This window comes from Gossypium raimondii, chromosome 11, assembly GCF_025698545.1.
Source record: "Gossypium raimondii isolate GPD5lz chromosome 11, ASM2569854v1, whole genome shotgun sequence".
Lineage (NCBI taxonomy): Eukaryota > Viridiplantae > Streptophyta > Magnoliopsida > Malvales > Malvaceae > Gossypium > Gossypium raimondii.
The window spans coordinates 50,200,930-50,224,185 of NC_068575.1; the positions used below are offsets into that span (position 1 = coordinate 50,200,930).

The 23,256-nt window shown below is 35.5% G+C and overlaps 3 protein-coding genes, 2 non-coding genes and 1 pseudogene across 5 annotated transcripts; 2 read left to right on the top strand and 4 right to left on the bottom strand.

Annotated features, from left to right (window-relative positions):
• Positions 1 to 2,799: 2,799 nt before the first annotated feature.
• On the top strand, positions 2,800 to 9,118 carry LOC105803303 (nuclear pore complex protein NUP62). The gene is made up of 12 exons (XM_012635403.2): positions 2,800 to 2,953; positions 3,232 to 3,618; positions 3,706 to 4,131; positions 4,253 to 5,014; positions 5,232 to 5,328; positions 6,292 to 6,370; positions 6,840 to 6,962; positions 7,129 to 7,206; positions 8,037 to 8,140; positions 8,366 to 8,453; positions 8,533 to 8,631; positions 8,861 to 9,118. The coding sequence occupies exons 1-12, from the start codon at positions 2,926 to 2,928 to the stop codon at positions 8,954 to 8,956; spliced, it is 2,367 nt and encodes a 788-aa protein (XP_012490857.1). The 5' UTR covers positions 2,800 to 2,925; the 3' UTR covers positions 8,957 to 9,118.
• A 1,238-nt stretch (positions 9,119 to 10,356) lies between these two features.
• Positions 10,357 to 12,803, bottom strand: LOC105803304 (uncharacterized). The gene is made up of 2 exons (XM_012635404.2): positions 12,665 to 12,803; positions 10,357 to 12,461 (listed from the first exon to the last, which is right to left on the bottom strand). The coding sequence occupies exon 2, from the start codon at positions 12,278 to 12,280 to the stop codon at positions 10,478 to 10,480; it is 1,803 nt and encodes a 600-aa protein (XP_012490858.1). The 5' UTR covers positions 12,281 to 12,461; positions 12,665 to 12,803; the 3' UTR covers positions 10,357 to 10,477.
• An 864-nt stretch (positions 12,804 to 13,667) lies between these two features.
• On the bottom strand, positions 13,668 to 13,740 carry TRNAK-UUU (transfer RNA lysine (anticodon UUU)). Its single transcript has one exon. It is a non-coding gene; the product is annotated as a tRNA-Lys (tRNA).
• A 370-nt stretch (positions 13,741 to 14,110) lies between these two features.
• Positions 14,111 to 14,183, bottom strand: TRNAK-UUU (transfer RNA lysine (anticodon UUU)). Its single transcript has one exon. It is a non-coding gene; the product is annotated as a tRNA-Lys (tRNA).
• A 1,197-nt stretch (positions 14,184 to 15,380) lies between these two features.
• Positions 15,381 to 16,697, top strand: LOC105803302 (uncharacterized). Its single transcript, XM_012635402.2, has 4 exons — positions 15,381 to 15,761; positions 15,931 to 16,077; positions 16,155 to 16,277; positions 16,405 to 16,697. The coding sequence occupies exons 1-4, from the start codon at positions 15,449 to 15,451 to the stop codon at positions 16,539 to 16,541; spliced, it is 720 nt and encodes a 239-aa protein (XP_012490856.1). The 5' UTR covers positions 15,381 to 15,448; the 3' UTR covers positions 16,542 to 16,697.
• A 100-nt stretch (positions 16,698 to 16,797) lies between these two features.
• LOC105803301 (GPI transamidase component PIG-T homolog) lies at positions 16,798 to 21,801 on the bottom strand (annotated as a pseudogene).
• Positions 21,802 to 23,256: the final 1,455 nt, after the last annotated feature.

Consider the following 23,256-nt stretch of genomic DNA (forward strand, 5'->3'; position numbering starts at 1 on the left):
AGGTATTGTAGGGTAAGCTTGATACTAAATTACTTTATTCTACTACATGTCACCCCCAAACTGATGGCCAAACTGAAATAGTTAATCGGATCTTAGGGACTTTATTACGAGCTGTTGTGGGAAAGAACATTAGAAATTGGGAAGAATGCCTACCATTTGTTGAATTTGCATATAATAGATCTATTCATTCTACAACTGGTTATTCTCCATTTGAACTTGTTTATGGTTTTAACCCACTAACAGTACTTGATCTTGCCCCATTACCTCTTGAACACATTATGAATTTAGATGGCGAACAGAAAGCTGAGTTGGTGAAATCCTTACATGAGAAGGCTAGGCAGCGAATAGCCAAAACAAATGATGCCAACACCAACAAAGAAAACAAGGGACGCAAACGGGTTATACTAGAACCCGGAGATTGGGTTTGGGTTCATTTGAGGAAAGAACGATTTCCTACAAAAAGGAAGACTAAGTTGGACCCAAGGGGCGATGGGCCTTTCCAAGTACTCGAGAAGATCAACGACAACGCCTATAAAATTGATCTACCTGGTGAGTACAATGTAAGTTCTACTTTTAATGTGGCTGACTTGTCCCCATTTGATTTTTCAGATTCGAGGACGAATCTTTTTGAGGAAGTGGGGAATGATACGAGTCATAAAGGCCCAACCCAAGTTCAAGAAAGTGGTGGGCTCAAATTGCCACAAGGCCCAATAACGAGATCAAAGGCCCGACAAATGCGGTCCAAACTAAATAGGACCATTCAAGAGTTTGTTAGCAAGGCCTTAGATTCATACACAAGAGAACAAGAAAATCAAGATTCACTTTCTTGTTTTCAAGAAAATCAGGAAACCGAATCTTGGCCCAATTATGCTGTTCGAAGAGATTTCAAGAATCAAGAAAATCAAGATTTCAAATCTTGGAAATCTTGGTCCAAGAAACCAAATCTTGCAGCCAACACGCATTGGATCTCCGTTACGAGCATCAACGACCCAATTTCGGAAGGAGATGGATCACGAGCCCAAATTCTTAAAGGCGAGGCCCAATGATCAAATTCTAGCCCAATCAAGAAATTCCTTCATACTTAGTTGAAAATCAGGCCAAAATGTCAAATGGCCCAATTTATAAACATTTTAATTGTTTAATTTAATTTTTAAGCTTTAGGAACATACATGTAAAATTACCAAAAAAAATTGACCTATATATATGCTTATTGAATTTTCCTTTATTTTATTCTATTAATTAGGTTTAATTTTATTAGTTACTTGTTAGATTAGGATTACTTGAGGCCTATTTAAAGGCATGGCTACCACCCTTGTACATAACACTTAGATTCATTCTTAAATTTGATTTGAGAGAGCGTAATTTTCTTTGAGTTTTCTCCAAGATTTCTCTCTTGAGTTTTCTTTAGAAGTTGTTTTAACAATCTTTTGATTGTGGGAGCCATCTTCAACCTTCTTCTTGCCATCGATATTCTTTGGAGGGAGATTAGAGCCGTTTGAAGAGATTTGTGAAGTCTTTCGGATTTCAAGGATCTTTAGGACTTATCTTTTATTCTTCTTTGTTCAATTTCTTTTCTTTATTTCTATTGATCTTTGAATCTATATCTAATTTCTTTCTTTGTTTTTGTTTGTGTTTCACCTTGATTCAAACTCTAAGAACTCTTCATTTAATCGGTTCTTTTATTGGCAAGATCTAATCAATTCAAAATTCCCAAAATTTAGGGTTCTTGCCGCTTTCTATTTCTTCTTGTTGGGTGAAATTAATTTTTGAAATTTGGGCAATTCATCTTGGTGTTCAATTGGACCGAATCGCAACTTAAATTCACTTCTTGAACCGCTCAATTTCATCTATTTCTTTCTTTTCTTTTTTGCCCAAATCCCTAATCTTCCAATAAAAAAATTTGACTGTTTCAATCTACTTACTTGTTTGGTGTTCTTGGCGATTAAACGTGGGATTTCACTATTGGATTTCGATTTCATCTTCTTGAACTCCGAATACATTTATTCATTCGTTCTTTGTTCCTTGCTGCTCATTTAATTAAATTTGGGGATTTAATTTTAGATCTGATTAGTTTAATCTTGTTCTTTGTTTTAATTTTCAGATCTGTTCGTTTAGAGCTTTCGTAGGAGTTTCCCGTGACTTGGCAACTCAATCTTGGTCCGCGCGCAACCCCCGTATCAAAGACTATAAAAAACCACGAGCAAATATAATTTTACTATAATAGCAGAAGAACAAATAGTATAAAAGATAGAGATAAAAACTAAACCTCAAAACTTGAAAACAAATAACCCTCACAACGTAAAGACAACATTCTTCAGAAGTGTTATCGGTTGTAAAAGAGCATATTTATAGGCTAAATTCTAATGTCAAATAATAATAAAACAATCTAGACTAATCAGAGTTTGATTGGAACAAATAAACAAAGTTTAACTAGAATATTATCTCTCAAATTTGACTAAATTATGAGACATACTCAATCTTGGTAAACAATTACAATTTGACAAATTTTTAATGTCTAAATTTTTTACCTTGATCAATACTTAAAAAAGTATTTTTGTGAGACAAAATGGAAGCGACTTAGAAGATGGGTAATAAAAAATAAAAGTGTAAACATGATAGAGTGTGTAATGTATAGTCAATTATTGTTAGAGATTTTACACTTAGAGACTAAAATAAAAGTACCCTAAAAGTTGGATGATAAAATTGTAAAAATTTCCTTTTTAAGTGACCAAAATGAAAGCACCATAAAGTTGGGTGACCAACTGAGTAGTTTACGCATAGAAATATAGGGTTTAACCGGTTCATTTATTTGAATAGTCTTCTCTCTCGTCCCTGCAAATCAGTTTTCTCTTCTCATCTCAGTTCTCACACACCGCCGTGTCCGCTGGTTTTTGCACCCCAAAGTGCGGAGTCCGGGAAACGAAGATGGCCGATAATCCCTTCAATCCTTCGGGTTTGTTTCTTTAATTTCTTACTTTTTATTTTCTTTTTTAGTTTATATCAATGAGATCTGTCTGGACATTTTGGAATTCATTTAGTATTTTACTTAACACTATAACAGTCAACATTGCTTAGCAAAGAATAATATCATTTTCTTTTCCATCTTTTGGTGTGACTGTGATGTTTGTATCTTCATTATTTTCGCAATTGTAACTGATTCTCTTGTTTTTTGATCTGATTAAACTAACAAATTGTTACATATTCTTTTTGGGTTAAATTTATATTTCTCAGGAGGGTTTGGGACATCCTCATCCCTATTTGGAGCCAGCAGTGGTTCTTCTCCATTTTCATCTTCATCTGCTACTGGCCCCTTTAGTTTTGCATCTTCGTCTTCATCAGCTTCTACTGCTACTACTGTTACAACTCCATCGTTTTCAGGCTTGTTTTCGTCAAGTTCAGCTTCAAATTCAGCCACTACATCGCCTTTCGGTGCTGCTGGGTTCTCTTTCTCAGTTGGTTCGCCATTTTCTTCAAGCAGCGCTAGTTCGAATACAACAGCAGCCTCTACTGCAGCAGCTTCTACTTCTTCTAGCACTTCAGGCTTCTCTTTTGCTCCATCTTCTTCCTTTGGATTTGGCAATCCAGCTTCATCATCATCCCCGGCATCCGTATTCTCTGGTGTAGCATTGTCAAATCTACTTCTTTATTGTATCTGCTTCAATCTCTTTATACTAACATTTCCTTTTTTCAATTTTTGTTTCTCAGAAAAGGTCGGGGCATCATCTTCCCCGTTCGGTGCCAGCAGTGGTTCAACTTTATTTTCATCTTCACCTGCACCGGCTACTTCAAGTTCTTTTGGTTCTTCGTCTTCATCTTCAGCGGCAGCCCCAGCCCCAGCCCCATCTTTTTCAAGCTTCATATCTTCGAGCTCAGCTTCAAATTCTACCACCACTTCACCTTTCTCATCTTCTACAGGGTTCCCCTTCCTGGGTGGTTCATCTTTTGGAAAGAGCACTGAAAGTTCGACTACAACAGCAACCTTTACTACAGTACCTTCCTTAACAGCTGCTTCTTCTTCATCAAGTTCTTCAGGCTTCTCTTTTTCCCTCCCTTCTTCAGCCTCTCAACCTACCTTTGGTTATGGCAATGCAGCTTCATCTTCGTCATCATCATCAGCACCCACAGTCCCTGGTTCTGCCCTGTCAAAACCTGCTTAGTTGTTGTCTCATCTGCTTTTGTTCTCTAATCTGGTAAAGCTAACCAAGATTTTCATTTTTCCCCTCTTTTTTTTTTCTTAATTTTTAATTATCAGGGACATTTGGGACATCTTCATCCCCATTTGGAGCCAGTAGTGGTTCCCCTCTATTTTCATCTTCACAAGCACCGGCTACCACTACTACCACTACTGCTGCTATGAGCTCTTTTGGTTCTTTATGTTCACCTTCTACTGCTACAGCTACTACTCCATCTTTTCCAAGCTTATCATCATCGAGCACAGCTTCTTCTACGGGATTCTCTTTTGGGGGTAGTTCACCATTTTTGAAGAGCACTGCTAGTTCAACACCAACATCCACCTATACTACAGCACCTTCTTTAGCAGCTGCTTCTTCATCAAGCTCTTCAAGCTTCTCATTTGCCTCGCCTTCAGCTTCTCAACCTGCATATGGATTTGGCAATGCAGCTTCATCATCAACACCTGCACCCACATTGTCTGGCTCTGCTGTGTCAAAACCCACTTCCTTGTCTTTTGGAACATCATCAGCACCATTGTTTTCGACTGTTACTACCACAACTGCTTCTACCCCTGCAGCTAGTACTACCACTGCTTCAACTCCAGCATTCCCGGCCTTTAACTTAAGTTCTTCGTCTTCTTCTGCTACAGCTTCATCAGCTGCACCTGCTAGTTCAGCTGCTACATCAGCTGCTGTGAGTTCTTTGACTGGATTTGGTGTGACAAATGTAGCCGCTACATCTGGGAGTTCTGGTTCTTTCTCTGGCTTTTCTTTATCAACAAAACCATCCACTCCTGCTTCGTCCTCACAAGCACAAGCCATTGCCACTGCTCCTGTATTCAGTGAGTTTTATTATATACTACAATATTCTGGGTTTGTTTGTTTAATGCTTATTTTGTGTTTATATATATTACATTAAGTTCTAATAATTATGAAGTTCTTACTCCAAATTGCTTTCATCCTGTAATCAGTCACTTCATAGAATTCTAAAGTGCCTAGATTAAGTAATGGTGATAATATATTGAAGTCTTCATGCAATTGTGAATTCTGAACCTGCAGGTCTCACTGCTTCTGGTTCTTCTGCTTCAACAACTTCAACTTCCATTAGTACTTCTGCCCAAACATCATCGGCACTTGTTGTAGCTTCAAGTAGTGGGTACGTTTAGGTTTTATTTTTGGTGGCTTTATCTTTTATCCCTTTGCCGTATTTGTTTAACTTTATCTGCTTTTCTGTCAATATTATATTGTAATTCTTTTATAACAAGTATTATTATTGTCTTTGAAACTTTATATAGAAAAATAGCGGAAGGGAGATTAAACCCATCATTTCTCACTTTCCTGGCTTCTCTAATATTTCCTTGGCATTACTTCTTGTTTTAATTTTTTTTTGTGTCAAACTGTTTAATGGAAACAAGATTAGGGCATTGGAAATGAATTTGGGGTGCCTAAGTCAGGAGTATAGATAGGTCTGGAACCCTGTCATATTGGACACCTGAACTTGCGATTGGTGGAACTTGTGAGAGACGATTGTGATGTGTACAAGATTGCAGGGTGCTAAATAAAACTGGTCTGATTTTTGGAGGTTCTAGTGCTTGAAACATTTTTAGAGCCTTTTGATGTTTTAGACTATAGGAACTATTCCTTTGTACCTCTTTACTGTTTACAGGGTAGCATCCATGTGCTTGTTAGTATCGTCTCTGTATTTCTTTACTAAAAATGGTATTGTTTCTTCTAAATTCTTTAAGCAGTCTTCAATAAAAATGTTGTGAAATTTCTTATTGAATGTATAAAATAGTTTTTGGCATAACTTCTGTATAATGTCTCCACTTTTGTTTGTTTTTCTTACAGGACGAGTTCAAGTGCTTGAAACATTTTTAGAGCCTTTTGATGTTTTAGACTATAGGAACTATTCCTTTGTACCTCTTTACTGTTTACAGGGTAGCACCCTTGTGCATGTTATTATCGTCTCTGTATTTCTTTACTAAAAATGTTATTATTTCTTCTATATTCTTTAAGAAGTCTTCAATAAAAATGTTGTTAAATTTCTTATTGAATGTATGAAATAGTTTTTGGTTTAACTTCTGTATAATGTTTCCACTTTTGTTTATTTTTCTTATAGGACAAGTTCAAGTGCTACTGCTGCAGTATCTACCACCCCAAAATTACCTTCGGAGATAACCGGAAAGACAGTGGAGGAGGTAACTTCGTTTTAGGTTTTTTGATGTAAACTTCTTTTTTGATGTGTCTTCTTAATGCTTCCCCAGTATTTCATAGGCTATGAGCAATTATTGTAATCATGCTAGTAGAAAGGGCAGGCTATCTTTCCATAGCAATATCCAATAAGATTTTAGGTCATTCCAAAATAAATCTAAGAGAAAAAGGCAATATTCATAGGGTATCTGGAAGAATAAAGAAGTCAACAGGTGGAACAGTGGATGTGAGGGATACATATCTCAAGCATGTTCAAAGCAAACAAGTCTGATTGATCTGCCTCTTTCAAACCATTCAGTCTCCTTTCTTGAGTGTTTCTCAAACTTCACTTAGCAGGAAGAATAGTAACAGTATCTTTTTAGTGGATCCAAGATGCATGTTTCATCTCTTCAGCCCCTGCATTCTAATTTATGGTTGTCATTGAGCTAATAAGCTTCTTCCTTTTGGGGCCTACAGATCATCAAGGAATGGAATGCTGAACTGCAAGAACGCACTGGAAAATTTCGAAAGCAGGCTAGTGCAATTGCTGAGTGGGATAGGCGAATCTTGCAGAATCGTGATGTTCTTCTTAGGCTTGAGGTATTATATTTTACTGTGAGGCAACTTTCCTATTAGTTTATTTATATGCCTTGTTGACAAAGAATTTATATTGACATCTAATAAGGTTTTTATACTCTTATTTACTGAATTTTTGCAAGTAAGTTGTCTACATATATTTCTCTATTAATTCTAAACATCAATTCAGATTGAAGTGGCAAAAGTGGTTGAGACCCAAGCTAGCTTGGAGCGACAACTGGAGTTAATTGAGACTCACCAACAAGAGGTATTTCAATGGTTTTTGCTGGTATACATTTTGCTAACTTTTAAACTTCACAGACTTTAGTTTAGATGACATTTGACCGCTATTAATGTTGTTTTGTTGAAGGAATCTCTATATATAACTACCGAGATTTGTATTACTTAAACTCTGGATGAAAATGTTTGCTTGCTTTGGTTAGCAATGCTGTCCTAGTTCTAAGAGGATTCATTTGTCTTTACTATTAATGACTTTGCCATCTAGATTGTTGCTTCCTTATGCTACTTTTAGGTTTTCAACAATAAGCCAGCTAGTTTTTAAAACCCGCTGAAGCTTGTTTATGCTTAACCTTGCATGTGACTGTAGCATCTCTGAATTGACCAACTATTCCGTGTATCTCTTTGTGTGTATTGTCCAATATGCTTAAAACTTTTCATTAGTGAGGTCTCTTTCAGTTCTGCTTTATAATGATTAATTCTAATGATAGTTATTTAGATGCTTTCTTTGTAATTGTGACTGTATTTGTAACTTAAATTAAACTTACATATATTTATTGAAAATATATATTATATTTAACATATGATATATTGGAATATAATGCAATTTATAATTTAATAATAATTAAAATATTTTATAACCAATTAGATTTTTATTATTTTTAATTGAAAATGATGGAATATAAAGATTAAAAATAACAAAAACAAATAGAATAATTAATTAAGGGTAAAGTTGTCTTTTCATTTAAAATTCATTTAATAAATAAACCTTAAGAAGATTAGTGGATTTTTCATCAAACCTATGAACTTAAATGTGATGCGATATAGTCATAACTATTTGAAAATGTGCTTGAATATTAGGTTGATAAGGCTTTGCAAAGTATGGAAGAAGAAGCAGAACGAATTTATAAAGATGAGCGTGGATTGCTTCTTGATGATGAAGCTGCGTCAACAAGAGATGCAATGTGAGAACATGCTTGTTTGAAGTTTTTACTGAAGTCCACTGTGCATTCTTATTCCAAGCTTGGTCTAGTTGTGCTCAAGTCAGCTTTGCTTTTACATATAAACATTTGAAGAACCTTATCTTTGTCAAATCTGGAGTGCAATCAAACTGTGGCCTTCATCTCTATGTACATTGATATATTGTAATTTGCAAAGTGTAGGAGTTTATTCTTTCATTTTCTTTCCAGGTATGAGCAGGCAGAAAATGTGGAGAGGGAGCTGGAGCATATGACGGAACAGATCAAGTCGATTATTGAGACAGTAAACTCTAGTCAGGTAATTGTCCTTGGTCTTATGATCAATTTGTGATTTTACAACATAAGCAGAAATGACAACTGCCCTGCAATATGTTTAGGGTGGGGAACTCGAGGCACTTGACGGAATGACTCCCCTAGATGTGGTGGTCAAGATCTTGAATAATCAACTAACTTCTTTAATGTGGATCGATGAGAAGGTTAGTAATCTTCACTTTGGCATCCCTTGGTCTCCTCAATTGTATATGTTGTGTGATGCAATTGTTAGGTTTGTAATTTGTGAGAAGGAACTTTTTGGTAGAAAACTGGGAATATGCCCTGTTTACCTGAATAAAAAAATCATACCCCCGAGTAACGAACATCATGTTAGAGTACCCAAAATAGATCTGTAGATAGTTTTGAGGAGGCACTGACTCGTGTTAATGTCAGGCTGAGGAATTCTCTGGTCGTATTCGGAAGCTTGCAGCCCAGGGTAATGCTGCAGATGGAGAATTAATTGCTGCTCCAAAATATTGGATGTCCTGACCCTTCCAGGAGTTGCTGTTGTTGAGTTTAGTAACTACAGAGGGAGTATGGTTAATTTTTCCAAATTATTTTGGCATCAGATGGATTATGTATAAGACCTGACTTTCAGACTTGGTCTAACTGATTGTTTCATTAAGAAAAATTGAGGTTTCAAGGCCTGTATTTCGCTCTTGTACCGCTTTTTCCTGGCTAGTCTAATTATTGAGCATGATTGCTTCACGGTCTATATATAAAGTTCGAACAAAACTTTTTTTATTAATTAATTAATTCCATTGAGAAAAAGGATAATTTCACTTCTTGCTATGGCTTTAATGGAAGATGTTCAGATGGGGTACATAAACCTAAATCCAACCGATTTCTTAGTATCGCCACTATGACGTACTGATAAGGTCTTATAATTTGCTTCGCCAGTGGGAAATTCTTTTATATAATTATTAGGGTTAATTATATAATTAATCACTCAACTATTAAGTATCAATTATTAAGTGTTGATTGGTGTTTTTTCATGTTATAATTCTAATGGAATGTGGCGTGATTTATGGAAAGATACTGATTAACGTTTTGGTTCATTAAGTATTTTTGTTGGAATGTAAGGATTATTTATGAATTTACCCTTCTAGACCCTTCTGCTCGATTCTCGTCCCTGCTGCATGACTCGGTTCTTGCCTAGTTACGTCTTTGACCCTGTTCTGCTCGGCACAATCCTAATGGTGCGAAAAACTTCACTTCTAAAGGGGAAACGGTCGGGTCACGACCCTAAGTGATGGCGGCCCGTGTCTCCCCCATGTCACCTGCACATTCATCTTAATCCTTATTCCTTCGTTTCCACCTTGTCTTACTATCGATCACAACTAGAAAGAGCTGCATAACTTATGCCAATTTTTGCCTTACAATTGCACCATCCACTACTCATGCTTGCTTATTTTTCCCTCTTTTAATACACTTCAAATCACTTTTACAGCATTTTTGTATTATGCCTAACCTGATAATAGGTTTTCAAGATGGAAAGAGGGAGAGGGACGGGGTGGCGTATTTTTTTTAATATTAATATAATTACTTTGATTTAATATTAATATAAAATAATTTTTAATTATATTTTTACATAATTTTTAATTATATCTTAATGGGTGATAACATGATTTTTTGATTGGTTGAGATGACTTTTTAGCGAAATATCATAGTTTTAAAAACTTTTTGTTCAATTAAGCCACAAATTTATTAATTTTAACAACTAATTTATATTTAATTTAAAATTTAACAAGTTATATTAATTATTCAAAAGTATTTAATTTTTAATTGTCATTTAAATTAATTTATCACTACTTTTTAAGTGAAGGAAACTTACAAATAAAGTAGATAATTATTAGACTCGGCTAAATCTCTGTATCAACAAAAAGGGATTGAGGAAAATAATCGATTTGCATTTTAGCTAAAAATTTTAGTCACTTGGAGCAAGGAGCAAATGTTTTTCTATTGAGAACATGCAAAGTTTTCGGTTCACCACACATTGAAAGATTGACATCAAAGCTTCTCAGTTAATCTAACCATGAAGGAATTGACAGCACCTGCATTCAACCCAATCCATGAAGATTCAAAAAGCTCATGGAAGTATTCAGCTCCAGTTTCCTCGGCAGCATTCCTGAATGCAAGACCAAATGCATTCCCTTGAAGTGCTCCAAGGCGAGGCTTTCCACACACCCCAACAATCAACACCTTAGCTGCCTCTTCTGACGTGCAGGCACAAAGCAAAGGCTTCAACCTAGCTCCTTTCTCCTTCAAGGCATCCATTAGAAAGTAGCAGAACTTGGTCAGAGCCTGCGGGTGACCCAACAGCTTTGCGTCCACTGAATCTTCAACCTTCACCCACCTAAACTTTCTTCCACTCCTGATGCACCCACTCTTTGTTATTGCAGCACTTCCTTGTCTGAGAATAGCCCTTTGTATCTTGATTGCTTGTTCCATTCCAGCCGTCAGCTTATCAAGATTACTTAAGGACAATGCATCGTATGCCATCCCGAATTGCTTCAAAGCACAAAAGCCATCAGATTGCACAAATGATTCAAGCAGTGCAGTGACTCCATATACCATGTCTGCAGCTGAAACCCTTGAAGTATAACCATGATGACGCAAGAAACTTTTGTAGTAAAAATCATTGAGTCCATATTCAGGCAAAATTAGTTCGAATTGATCTTTCATCTTCTGTTTCACCTCATAATTCATGTACTGAAACTTCTGCTGGCAATCCACCAGCGCAAACCCCATCCTTGCAAGAAGAAGCTTAAGCTTTTTCATACCATTATCGCTCCATGTCTTCAGCTTAGGGGCAATGTACGAGGAACACAGCATTGAATCAAACAAGTTCCATTCTCTTAACAGCATAAGTCTTGGTTCTTCTTCATAGGCAATTCTTGAGGAATCAGGTGCTCGAACCTTGGTTCCATCTTTAAGAGTCACTGAAGTAACTACATCCAAATTCCCTAAACTGTTGATATGCTGCTGAAGCTCCATGACCCCAGCTTCATACCTCTCATCTGTCAGCCTCTCGTGAACAAACTGATCAGCAAGCGAAACACAGGCCAGCCAAAGCAACTCATTTGTGTTTTTCCTCAAAGAATGTGACAAGTCATACATCAAACACCCTGATGGCTTACCATGAAAAGTTCCCATCCGATAATAATCCCTTCTGAACTTCTTAAAACGCCGCGCCGCGGGCTCTTCTTCACCTTCTGAAGACATTCTTCTTCTTTTGCTAGACCCATCCCGACTTCCACCTTCCTCCTCATCACCATTGGCTTCATCCTCATCTTCACTTTCACTATATTCATCTTCTTCACTATCCAACTCCGAATTATGTAAACAATAGCTGGCATTAGCCAACTCCATGACCTCAAAATCATACGCCAGATCAGCCAACCGCTCATCGTCATTTGTATAAATAACAACCACCTGATCATTCTGTTCACTCAAGTTATGCAAGTGAATCGGCCTATGACTATCAACAACAAAAACCCGCACGCCACGTCCTAATTTAAGATCCTTTTGGAGGTCACGGTGGCATCCCCAGTTTATCAAAAGTATGGTAACAGGCTCAGAGGAAGAACTCAAATCAGAACCAACGTATTCACGGATTTGTTGAAATGAAGACACCGGATAACACGAGTACCGGACTGAATCAGATTCAAGAATGTGGAAAATGATTTTGAGAGTACAAAGAGAGTCCACATCAGAGGTTGAAGGGAATATGAGTAAAGGAGAGAAAGATGATGCCCTAGCCGATTCTCTAAGCCTTGCGTAAAACGACTCTACTCTTTCCTCCCTCACCATGTTATTTCTTTTCCCTCAAACCAACACTTAAATTCGATGCAAAATTGGAAACTCTTCTTGACGTGAAAAAAAAAAAAACAGAATCGGGGATCTTAAGAGATAGATCAATACCCAGAAAGAAAATACCCCTCTTTCCTTCGATTTTCCATCATTTCACTAGATTGCACCCAACATCGATAACCTAGAAGAAACAGCTCATAATAAAAATTTATACATATTAATTTCAATTAGCTACAATTAAAAAAAAGATTGAGACAATTCCACATACAAGAAAATGTTAACCAAAAACAACAAATTAAAAATTGGTGATATAATAAAAATACAGAAGAAGGATCCAAGAAGAGGAACAGTTCGAAAACTGGAAATGAAGAACAGTATAAGTACCTGAGAATGAAGAAAAGAAAAAACAAGGGTGAAATTCCTTTGTGCCGATCTCTTTCTTTTTCACCTTATTTTTTAAAATCACAGGTCTCAGTGGTGAGAGCAAATGAGAGAGAGAAGGAGGGAGGGAATTCTGTTTTGATTTAGCTAAGACGTTAATTTGGATTTTGGAATTTGAATTGTTTTGAAGCAACCGCGAAAAGTTTGGCGCTCTTGTGTTTTCACTCACGCCGTTGGATTGCGTAGTATTCTTTTGGCAGAATTGCAAAATTTACCCTAATGTTTGTATATTTTTTCATTTTGACCCTTAATCTTTTTTCTCATTCTAATTCTCCCCCCATAGTGTTGCAAAAAAAATTATTTTGACCAAAATTTACCCTAATGTTTGTGAGTTTTTTCACTTTGGCTCTTAATTTTTTTTCCTCATTCTCACTCACAATATTGCAACAAATTTTCAAATAAGATGACAATTACAAAAACTATCGGTCAACATTTTCCTTTGACGTGGCATGACATCACATTCAAGTTAGAGCTTTGCCTCTCGTCAAGAAATCTGATCTAACTTGATCTTGAATTTAATCGGAAACCCAATTGCAGAATGGTACATATTTCTGTGTTTAAGTGATTTTACAAGACAGAAAAGATAGAGAATTTTTAAAAGTTGAATCTTTCTGATGCGAATTATGCCATTGGGTGATCTCAAAGGGAAGTGAATTGGCTGAATGGTTGTTCTGTTTCTATTGCTAGCTCTCTCTTTCTTACTGGTATTGGTCATGTTTGACAGTCTGAACTTAGTATTGCAGGTTTTACATTGTGTATTGGGTTCATAACTACTAGCATATGAACAGTAACCAAAAAGAGCACCTCAGGAGACATGATATAAACTATAAAAGCATATGATGATGGAAAAGGCAAAAGGGAGCTCTTAATTTCTTTGATGATGCAATACCTTCATATCTCAGTGGCTGGAGCCAGGGAGAGAAAAAGAGAAAGAAAAAGAAAAAGCCGCCGTCTGTGGGAATCGAACCCACGACCACATGGTTAAAAGCCATGCGCTCTACCGGCTGAGCTAAGACGGCTTTGATGTATAATTGAGCTTAAGTTAATGCTCAGGCCTAGAAAACAATTTTAGTTAACCCTCAAACCAAATGGAAACCTGAATCCCACCAAAACGGGGTGAGAGGCAGAGTTATTCCGGCATGCATGGATGGATGGCGCTGACGGTAGTGATAGGAGAAGGGTCCATCTCAAAGGAGTTCAATTTGGAAGTTGGAATTGAAATTTGATAGGCAGACTTGTCAACTTACAGTCGAATGGAGATGCCATAGCTTCATATTCTTGGTGGGTTATTTGTTGTCTCCATCAAGAAAAAGCAGGCTACTTTTGTCCCAAAAGGCACAAATCTCCCATGTCTCAGAAATTTGAAGCCGAAAAAAAAAAGCATAAAATCGCCGTCTGTGGGAATCGAACCCACGACCACATGGTTAAAAGCCATGCGCTCTACCGGCTGAGCTAAGACGGCAATTGTTTCTTACTTGCTTAAGTTCTTTCTCGAGGAAACTAGAAAATTATAGAACCGAATCCACCATAAAGGCAGCCGAGGATGGCCGCTGATGGTGGTGTAACAGCGGAGAAGGGTCGATTGGAACTGAAATTTTGGTAGGCAGATGTGTTCTCTATGGAGGCCAAAATGAAGGAGTTGCTCTTAAATTTTGCTGACAGCCGCCTCATACTTCAGCCTAGTTCATTACTTTTGAAAATTACTTTTGAAAAGTGCTGTGAAAAAGTGCTTTTGAGAAGTGTTTTTTAAAAGTTTGGTTTAAAATTTGAGTGTTCAGCATTGCTGTCAAAAAATACTTTTGAGAAATAAAATGTCCATTTTAGACATGTTATTATAAAGTAACAAATATGCATTTAAATAATATTTAAATTAGTTAATATTATTATATTTTAGTAAGAATATAAAAAAATTATTATAACTTGTTGCTAATATTTTAATATATTTTTAAGCAATAAATATTAATTATTTATAAAATTTAATTAGAATATATAAACTATATTTTAAATATTTAAATATAACCATTAAATATTTGTAATTAATATTTTAAAAAATATTTTTTTATTTTTAATTAAGGATTTTAACACAATTATAATTAAGCACCAAGAAAAAAAAACTACTATGTTATTGGAGGGGTGAAAAAGTAATTAAGTATCAAAAGTGCTTTTGGGAGAAAAAAAACTAAAATTTTTAGCTTCTCATTTTCAGCTCCTTTTCAGAAGTTCTTTTCAAAAGCACTTCTGAAAAGTTAAAAATTTTAGCTAAAAGCAGCTTGTTCTTCACAGTTTTTCTTTCAAAAGTATTTTTAGAGTCAAAAGTACTTTTTTTAAGCAATGAAAAAGTGACCCTTCATCCTTTGATTTCAACACCAAGCTCATAAACCCATTTTTTTGTCAGTAAAGCTACACTCAGAGCACAAATTAAAGAAGTAATAACGGATTCCTTGCCAATAAATTATAATACAGATCGATTTGAGATTCAACAGACACCGCTACACCCACTTTTCCCATCAGCCCATGGTCTTTCAAAAGCTTCAACAATGGCCTCTAAAAGCCCATCAGCCCATGGTCTTTAAGCCCCATCCAAAATCAATGGGTCTACAACTTTTTTGAAAGATACTTCCAGAAGCCGTTGGAAGTTGATAGCAACGCAAACTAGAAATCAACTCTACCCATCTCAGCAAAGCAAAGCTTCCATAGCTCAAGGCTGAGAACAGAGATTGAGAATCAATGTCAAGTGATAACAAAGAGAAACCAAAGACAATCCAGCTTTTCTGCCCTTCGGTATCCAAGCTAATCCGGTTCGTGGCATGGGATAGCCAGAAACTGGACATTGGGTCCATATCTCGAATGTTCGGGCTAGACCCATTAACGGTTAAGCTCAATGGCCACTTTATAAGCCGAGGGGTTGATCTTGTTTCTTCTTCTGTTACGTGGAGGTCGTTGCTTTCTTTCTTCTCTTCTAAAGGCTTGTGTATTGGGACTGATGGTCATAAGGGCGCTCTCATAGTCGATGGCAAGCTTTGCAAAGTTGGGAGCAAGAGTACGCACACTATTGTTGTCTTTTTATGGGGTTTCTCGGATGAATATAGTCGTCTTTTTGGATTTCTGTTTGGTTCTTGGGAAAGTTTGGGAAAATCAGGAAGGTGGCCACTGGTTTGTTCTTTTAGAATTGTTGCCATTTTATCCTCTTTTTTTTTTTTTTTTGGTAGGAGCACATGAGCCTCAAGATTGTGTTAGCTGGAGTCGAGATTCAGCTGGAAAGCCTGGAATAAACGATGTCGGACTTACTGCAAAGCTACAACGTAAAGATATTTACTTGTTTGAGAACAAAAAGTTAAGGGAAAGCAGCTTAACAGGTAAAATACAAACAACATTGTTTAAAAATAACGGGGAATTGGCTTGGTTAAAGCAGCTTATTCGCCTTGGCATACAGGATCCCATGATGGAGGTGATCGTTCAGTTTCCGAAATCAATATTGGGGTTGGCCTCAAAAGACAGTGTTCGATAGACCATGCAAGCTTGCTCAAGAAATTAAAGATTAATCACACAAACTCAGGTTTGTTAAAACCATTTACCATTCAACAATCATCCCATCATCATTACAGCTGAATGGTTCTAATTCATTGTTTAATTCCTTGTTCGTTTACCATTTCCACTGATGCATTCGGTGCTTCATATTGTAGATATTAAAGGCAACAGTAAAGCTAGCAATGTTTCGAGCACACCTTTTAAGTGCAGTTATTTGAGGGGCCCTATGAAGAGGAGGAGGGAAGATGAAGTGATTGTAGGTGTACCTTGCAAGAGGATCAGTTCTGGTTGATTCCCGAGCCTAATGCACCAAATGGCAAACATTGTAGATGAGAGTTTTTTAAGTTTTAAGGATGTAAATAGTGGTTCGACTGAATTCATGTTTCTTGTAGTGAAGACACACACAAAAAGTAAAAATAAAAAATAAAAAGAAGAGAGCTTGCCATAACCCTAGTTTGCATTTACAGGTTACATGCACAGCTTAGTTTATTTCCACAACAAACATGTATAATCTATACTGGAAAAGTACTTGCTGCAATGAAAATAAAGAGTGCCAAAGAAAAGTTGGATCTCTTCCTTGATAGCCGATGATTTTGTTATGTTATTCGTGCATGTTAGTCATGTCTTTTATTGATGGAGCTTATTAAAGTAGCTCTAATGGGATGCCATGACTGGTTTTTAAGAATAATGAGACAAGAAATTAGTGAAGGCTAAATTATCAGACTTCAGCAACATGAGGAACATCCTTAAGAAAATGGCAGATATACCAAAGTTGAAACTTTGATCAATTTTCTTTGTCGGACTAGGAGATTTACACAAACCCTCACACCACAACAGCTTGAAACTTAATGACTTTGATGCATATGATAATAACCATTTGAAACAAAGTTCAGTTAGTGTCGGAGTTTCATGAAAAAGGATTAAAAATTTCAGGGAGTAAAAGAAAATGATCAATTGCTGAGAATGATGCAAAGTAGAGTCTCATGGGATTGTGGAGGAACATAATCATTTTCACTAACTCGGAGGTCAAAGTATTCTTTCATTTTGCTCTCATATTCTATGCTGAAAATTTCCATATTTTTACTTTTAAGAGAAAAAGTATTGCCAACCTACAGCAAGTCCAGCTACTAGTATGACTTTTAATACTAATTTAGAATTTATGAAAGATGATGAAGATGGAGGTGAATGAAGAGGTTCCAGTCGTCTACCTCTAAGCTTGGCAGACAACTTCGATAGCAGCAGAGGTAGCCGGCCAGTTTTCTTGGCAGCTGCAAGCAGAAAAAATAAAAAAAGTAAAATATCAGTCAGACATCAAAAGCTGCAACCACAACATGAATATAGGTACTTCAAAAAAAATGAAGAGTTGAATTAACATAACCCCAAATACCAACCAGACCAGAAACATAGAGAGAGATCTTGGATTAGAAAACAAGAAAATAGGAACTATATTATCAAGTTGTTAAGCAACTTGACAGGGGCACAATTTAAGAATCATTCATTACGACTTAAGTCTACCACCTTTAATTTTGGGTTCATCTCCAAAGCTGCTCAACTGACCATGTGGGGCTAAAGTACTTAGATATATACTGATAGAAACAACTGTTACAGATGTTACAAAAGTTTGCATTGAACATGACAAATAGACTTGTCTCTATTGACAAACTACACATAGAAGGGCTATTGCCAAAAAATTTAGGAGAATGACGTTAATCACATTCTCAAGATAACTGATAATGTCTTATTCAATGATATAAATTTACCCTTGGCTTTAAGAAATCTCTCCTCCTCAGCAACACGCCTTTGCAGCACATTGAGCAATGATCCAAAGTATAGTGCAAACACCGTGCATGTGATTGTGATGACATTGTAAGGCATGCTAAAATCAGGAGTTGTCAAAGGTACAAGTAAGACTTCTGTGTAAGGCATTACAGGACATTTTTCCTGCATGACAAATCAAACTAATATCAAATGAGAGTAGAAGAGAAATTGGTCATGTTTAGGAGCAGAAAATATCAAGAGGTTAATACCTGAAACTTTGACAACAGTGGTGACTTGTTCAAAGAGTCATCTTCGAGAAAAACCATGCTTGCATGGAAGTTGGGAAAGCTAATAATAGCAGATGGTATGTCAAATCCTTGATTAGCATCTGGGGGATATTCATCAATGCGCAAAAAACCCTATTCAGACAATTCAGAACAGAGGATCAACTAATCGATAATATACCAAGACACATAAATCATAGTAAAGTTTGGTCCTTCGAGCAAGAACCACTATGTATTTTTTCAGTTCAATATTATTAATCTCATCAAAATACATATCATCTCAAAGCAGGGAATGTCCTAGACTGATAGCAGTATATTAGGATAGCAACTAATTTTCTATTTTGTGTATGCAATGAAAGGATTTCTAACATTGTAAGTGAAATAAAAAATTATGAAATATCTAAAAATAAGATACATCAGTCTTTTGAGGATGATGGAAACAGCTACTGCTAACTTATCCGTTTTTCTTTTTCAGACATAAGCAAAGGTTATGTAATTTGAAGGTATTGGTAGGTTTTATCATATCCATCCAGCTTAAGGAGTGACCAATGGGTTGAGAATCTAGAAATTGGGATAGGTCTATGTTTCAGCATTACACATAACAAATGGCATTGGTTAACTGGTTTTTGTTCGAATTTTAAAACATTTATAGTCAAGGTCCGAATTCAGATACATTGCATCACCAATATTTTTTTGATATAATGCCTAGAACTACTCATAACCCCTCCCCAACCCGTAAATAGGAGGATCAACACGCTTCAGTGCGCTCAACCCCACATCCTCTTGCACTGGCAACAATGCCAATGCCAACCAAGTATTGCATCATCAATATTATATATGCTCGAGGGATTCAATTTGCCATTTTATATGACTGCTTTATCAGAAATAGCTTTTACAGAAACAGGTTTTCTGTTTTAAGCTAAATAATTGGACTCCATTGCAGCAAAAATACACACCAATATTTTGAGCTGATATCACTATGCCTAACACCTTACCGCTATGAACCAAATTAACAGTTTTAACAAATTCACTTCAGAGGTAAAAGAAAATAAATTGTGTTGAATTAATAGAACTTGTAAAGCTAGAATGACTATTAGCTGAATAAATATAATAAAAAGCACACCTTATCAAACTCTATGGTTAAAGCAGCAGTGTTCACTCTGCAAGGAAGTTTCAGAACCACCTCCATCACACCAGGAGACATTTATCTTTGGAAGGTGAAACGTGTATCTTCTCAATAATATCTGAAACAGCCCTAGGTTGTTGATCAACAAACACCCTCAATGAATGGAAATAGACCTTAACATACCAAGGGACAACTTGGAAAACATCAACTCGCAGTTCACAACTTCCATCCTTGGAATTAGCACTCATGAAGCCCTCAGTGAATTGTGTAGATTTTAATTAAATAGCAATGGCAGCCCTCTCATTTCCGCTTCCCATCAAAAACCTACTAGCATGTAATGGTGTTTGTTGACAGAACCAAGCTAAAGGAACCTTCCACATAAGACCAATATCAAATGGTTCAGATTCACAGTATTTCTCAACTTGAAACATGTACAAAATTGATAAGCTCTTGCTATGCGAACTGCTTTCTTCTAAAAATATCCTGTCTGGGTTAGCAGACAGCTCAAAGCTCGGATTAGACCAAAAGTTCTCAGAGGTCAAACCATTTGCTGCAGACTTCCCATTTTCTTTATTTGGAAACTACAGTTCGGCAACTAAGCCCCTGTCAAGGAGAAGATACACACTGCTGGACTTTGCAAGAACACATCTTCCACTAACTTGTTTCCCAAAAATTGAACTAAGAGACCAGCTTGGTTGAATATGTTTTTCACTAGCATGGACCTCGATGGCCATTTCACTATTAGGCTGGAGAACAACTGTAAGGGTCTGTTCTAATATGATGCCCGAATCAATCCCCTCTGAACTAGATCCAGTTGAGGTTAAATGCAACTGCTGAGAATGATAAAAACCTCTGTAAAGTGATGGCCTATCCAGTAACAAGGCAATCCCAGCTTTGTCCCGACAAGGAAGCAACTTCAACCATGGACTCAGATTCTCCGTGCAAACAGCTTCGCAGGGCAATGTACCATACCTCACATTGCCTGAAGCTGGTGGAAAACTCCATTCTGGAGTAGAATAAGTAGCAGTAGACTCTAAGAAGTTGATTGAGGCACAGAAAAGACCTGAGAGAGTGTGTGTTAAGTTCTTCCAGGAAGCATCAATATGATGTTGTGGGACATCAAAAACAGCCCATAACTCAACTCCAGCGGGCTTTGCATTGCTGCTTGATTTGGGATCAAATCCACCCCAGCTTTCATAGTTCCAACGACCTTGTGTGAAAGACAACTCCATTTCCTTGATTCGAAATTTCTGAACCTGTTCAATGATGTTTACGTGCACAGTTTTGAACACTGCAAAGACTTGATCATTTATAATGTTTGGTAAGGCGGAGGGCAGTAGGCCTATAACCCCCACCAAAAAAAGAAAAGAAATTAGATTAATCATTAATCTTTTAATATTTACAAGAAAGCTACTTATCTTAATTGTCAATTTATTGAAATCTACAACAAAGCTATTTATCAGAACTATTATCTTTTCCTTGCAGAAAGTGAGATGCAGATTACTGCAACACATACACAACTAGTGCAGGACATTTTTCAAGTAAACTTGTAACCGAGTTTGTACTTCATGTCAAACATAACATTGTCGAAAAAGTTAGATATTTCAAAAACATTTCACTCTCATGTACGTTTATGAATTTGGAAATCATACCTTGAGCATGAAAATAGAAGAAAAAGGTGGAACGATAATTTAAAGTTTATAGGCTAATAAAAAGTTTTCCAAAAAAGGAACCTTAAAGAACTATCTTAAATGACCCGAGCCAAGCTAATAAAACGTCCTCCTACAATAATAAATGGTTCAATATATTGCCAATCAATGTATCAACGTAGAAAAAGAGAAATATTCAATAATTAACTAATAATAAATGCATAAATCCTTAGGTTTTTCTTAATAATAAATTCAGACACTATAGGAATGCAGTTGGCTAAAACTTCATTTAAACGAAAAGAACCATGAAAGAACATAATAAACAAGAATTGGCAGTGACCCAAAGGAATTAAAAGAAGAAAAAGTACCAACTGAGAAATGGCTTTGGGAAATAAGTGGTGGTGGCAGCCATTAGAGGTAGAAGGAGGGGCGGAGCTTTGAAAATGGAAATGAGCCAACAGTTTGTGATCCGGCAAAGTTTTCAATAGAAGTTCTTCACTGAATTCTTCTTGTTTTTGGCCTTCTTCATTGACCGATCCAAAAGCAATCCAGCATTGCAAGAATTGATGAGTGCCTATAAGGAGGAGCAAAATATGTGGTCTCTGAAGAAGGACCATTACTGGGTTTTCTTACCAAATTGAAACTATAATATTGAGTGCACATATTTCGCCATGGGACACCCAGTCCGCGGAGGTTTCAAATAATAATATTATTAATTATTAAAAAATAATACCTGAATCGAAGACTAAAGAGCATTCTTTTTGTTTTGTTATGAAAAAAACCTTAAATGCTCTTTCTCTTTTAGGCCGATTTCAGATGTTCTTTTTATGATTGGGCTTAAAAACCCCATTTACATTGCAAAATGAACGAGTTTGACTTTTACAAAATAAAAGCGGATTTTCTTTAAAAAACCAGTAATAAATCTCTATTTTTTTACCATGGTGATCTTTTATGCTGCACTTTTTAAACTAAAGTTGGTTAATAATCTTAAAAAAAAGTTAGATTAATTTTAACGAAAATATTGAATAAAATTTTAATTTTAATAATATTGTTGCCGAAATCTGCATCACAATCCACTTTTATTTCATATTTATATAACATTATTTATTTTCATATCAATAATAATTTAAAATTTATACAAATATTCAAAAAATATAAAAGTTAATAAATACTCAATAAAAATAGTATAAAGTATATGTGAATTGTCATTCAAACTGTCATGTTTAAAAATTTAATATTTCAGTTATTATTTTCGTTAAAAAATAATTCGATTATTTTGAAAGATTAATTATTAAATTTGACTAAAAGAGTAGAATAATAATCAAATTAACAAAAAATATAAACGTTGAGGCTAAAATTTACATTATACTTTTTTAGAACTTCACACAAACCTACTACATGTCATGATTATTTATTTTTAAATATAATTTAAGAATGTCAATTTTGAAAATGAGCAAATTGGTCTCACTCTCAAGAAAAATTACAAAATAATTCAAAATAATTTTTAAAATTCAAAGATTTTTTAAAGAAATTATAAAATTTTTAAAAATTTCTAAAGAATATATTAAAAAACTAAAATTTTCTAAAATAATAATTTTGGGACCTAAATAAGTTTATTAATGATTTAAGTTTATCAAGCTAAAGTATGTTATTTTTATTATTATTTTGGTTTGAAAAAGATTTAAAATATATATGGTTTCAAATTTATGTATTCTAACATGAAATTAATTATACTGTAACAAGAATTTAATTTAACATGTTTAATTTTTTAATTTAACTCGAACAATTTCACTTGATTTAACTCGACTCAAATTTCATTTCACTCGACTCGATTCAAAAAAATTCAAATCGAGTTAAAATAATAAAATAAGACTTGTCAATTTGAAATTTTTTTCACTCGATTCGATCGAAAGCTCACCTCTAGAATGGAGTGGTGATTAAAAATATTGTCAAATACTTGTTTGGCATGAGTTTTAACTGTGTTACCTAAGGTAGCAGGTACCACCAATGGATGTATTATTTTTCTATTGGAACTGGTATGTATTGGTACTGACCTATTTTGGCATAATGTTTCAAATTTACCGATTTTTAAAAAAATATTTAATATATCAAATGAATTAGATTAAGAAATTTCAAATATAAAAAATATTAATTGATTATATAAAATACTTATCTATAAACTTCACAGAT

Excerpts from the sequence above, each read along its gene's own strand:
- LOC105803303 (XM_012635403.2), top strand. The coding sequence starts at position 2,926 with ATGGCCGATAATCCCTTCAATCCTTCGG. Across the intron at positions 3,619-3,705 it reads CCCGGCATCCGTATTCTCTG|AAAAGGTCGGGGCATCATCT; the intron begins GTGTAGCATTGT and ends TTTGTTTCTCAG. Across the intron at positions 8,632-8,860 it reads TAATGTGGATCGATGAGAAG|GCTGAGGAATTCTCTGGTCG; the intron begins GTTAGTAATCTT and ends TGTTAATGTCAG.
- LOC105803302 (XM_012635402.2), top strand. The coding sequence starts at position 15,449 with ATGTCAAGTGATAACAAAGAGAAACCAAAGACAATCCAGCTTTTCTGC. Across the intron at positions 15,762-15,930 it reads TTGCAAAGTTGGGAGCAAGA|GAGCACATGAGCCTCAAGAT; the intron begins GTACGCACACTA and ends TTTTTTTGGTAG. Across the intron at positions 16,078-16,154 it reads AAGGGAAAGCAGCTTAACAG|GATCCCATGATGGAGGTGAT; the intron begins GTAAAATACAAA and ends CTTGGCATACAG.
- LOC105803304 (XM_012635404.2), bottom strand. The coding sequence starts at position 12,280 with ATGGTGAGGGAGGAAAGAGTAGAGTCGTTTTACGCAAGGCTTAGAGAA.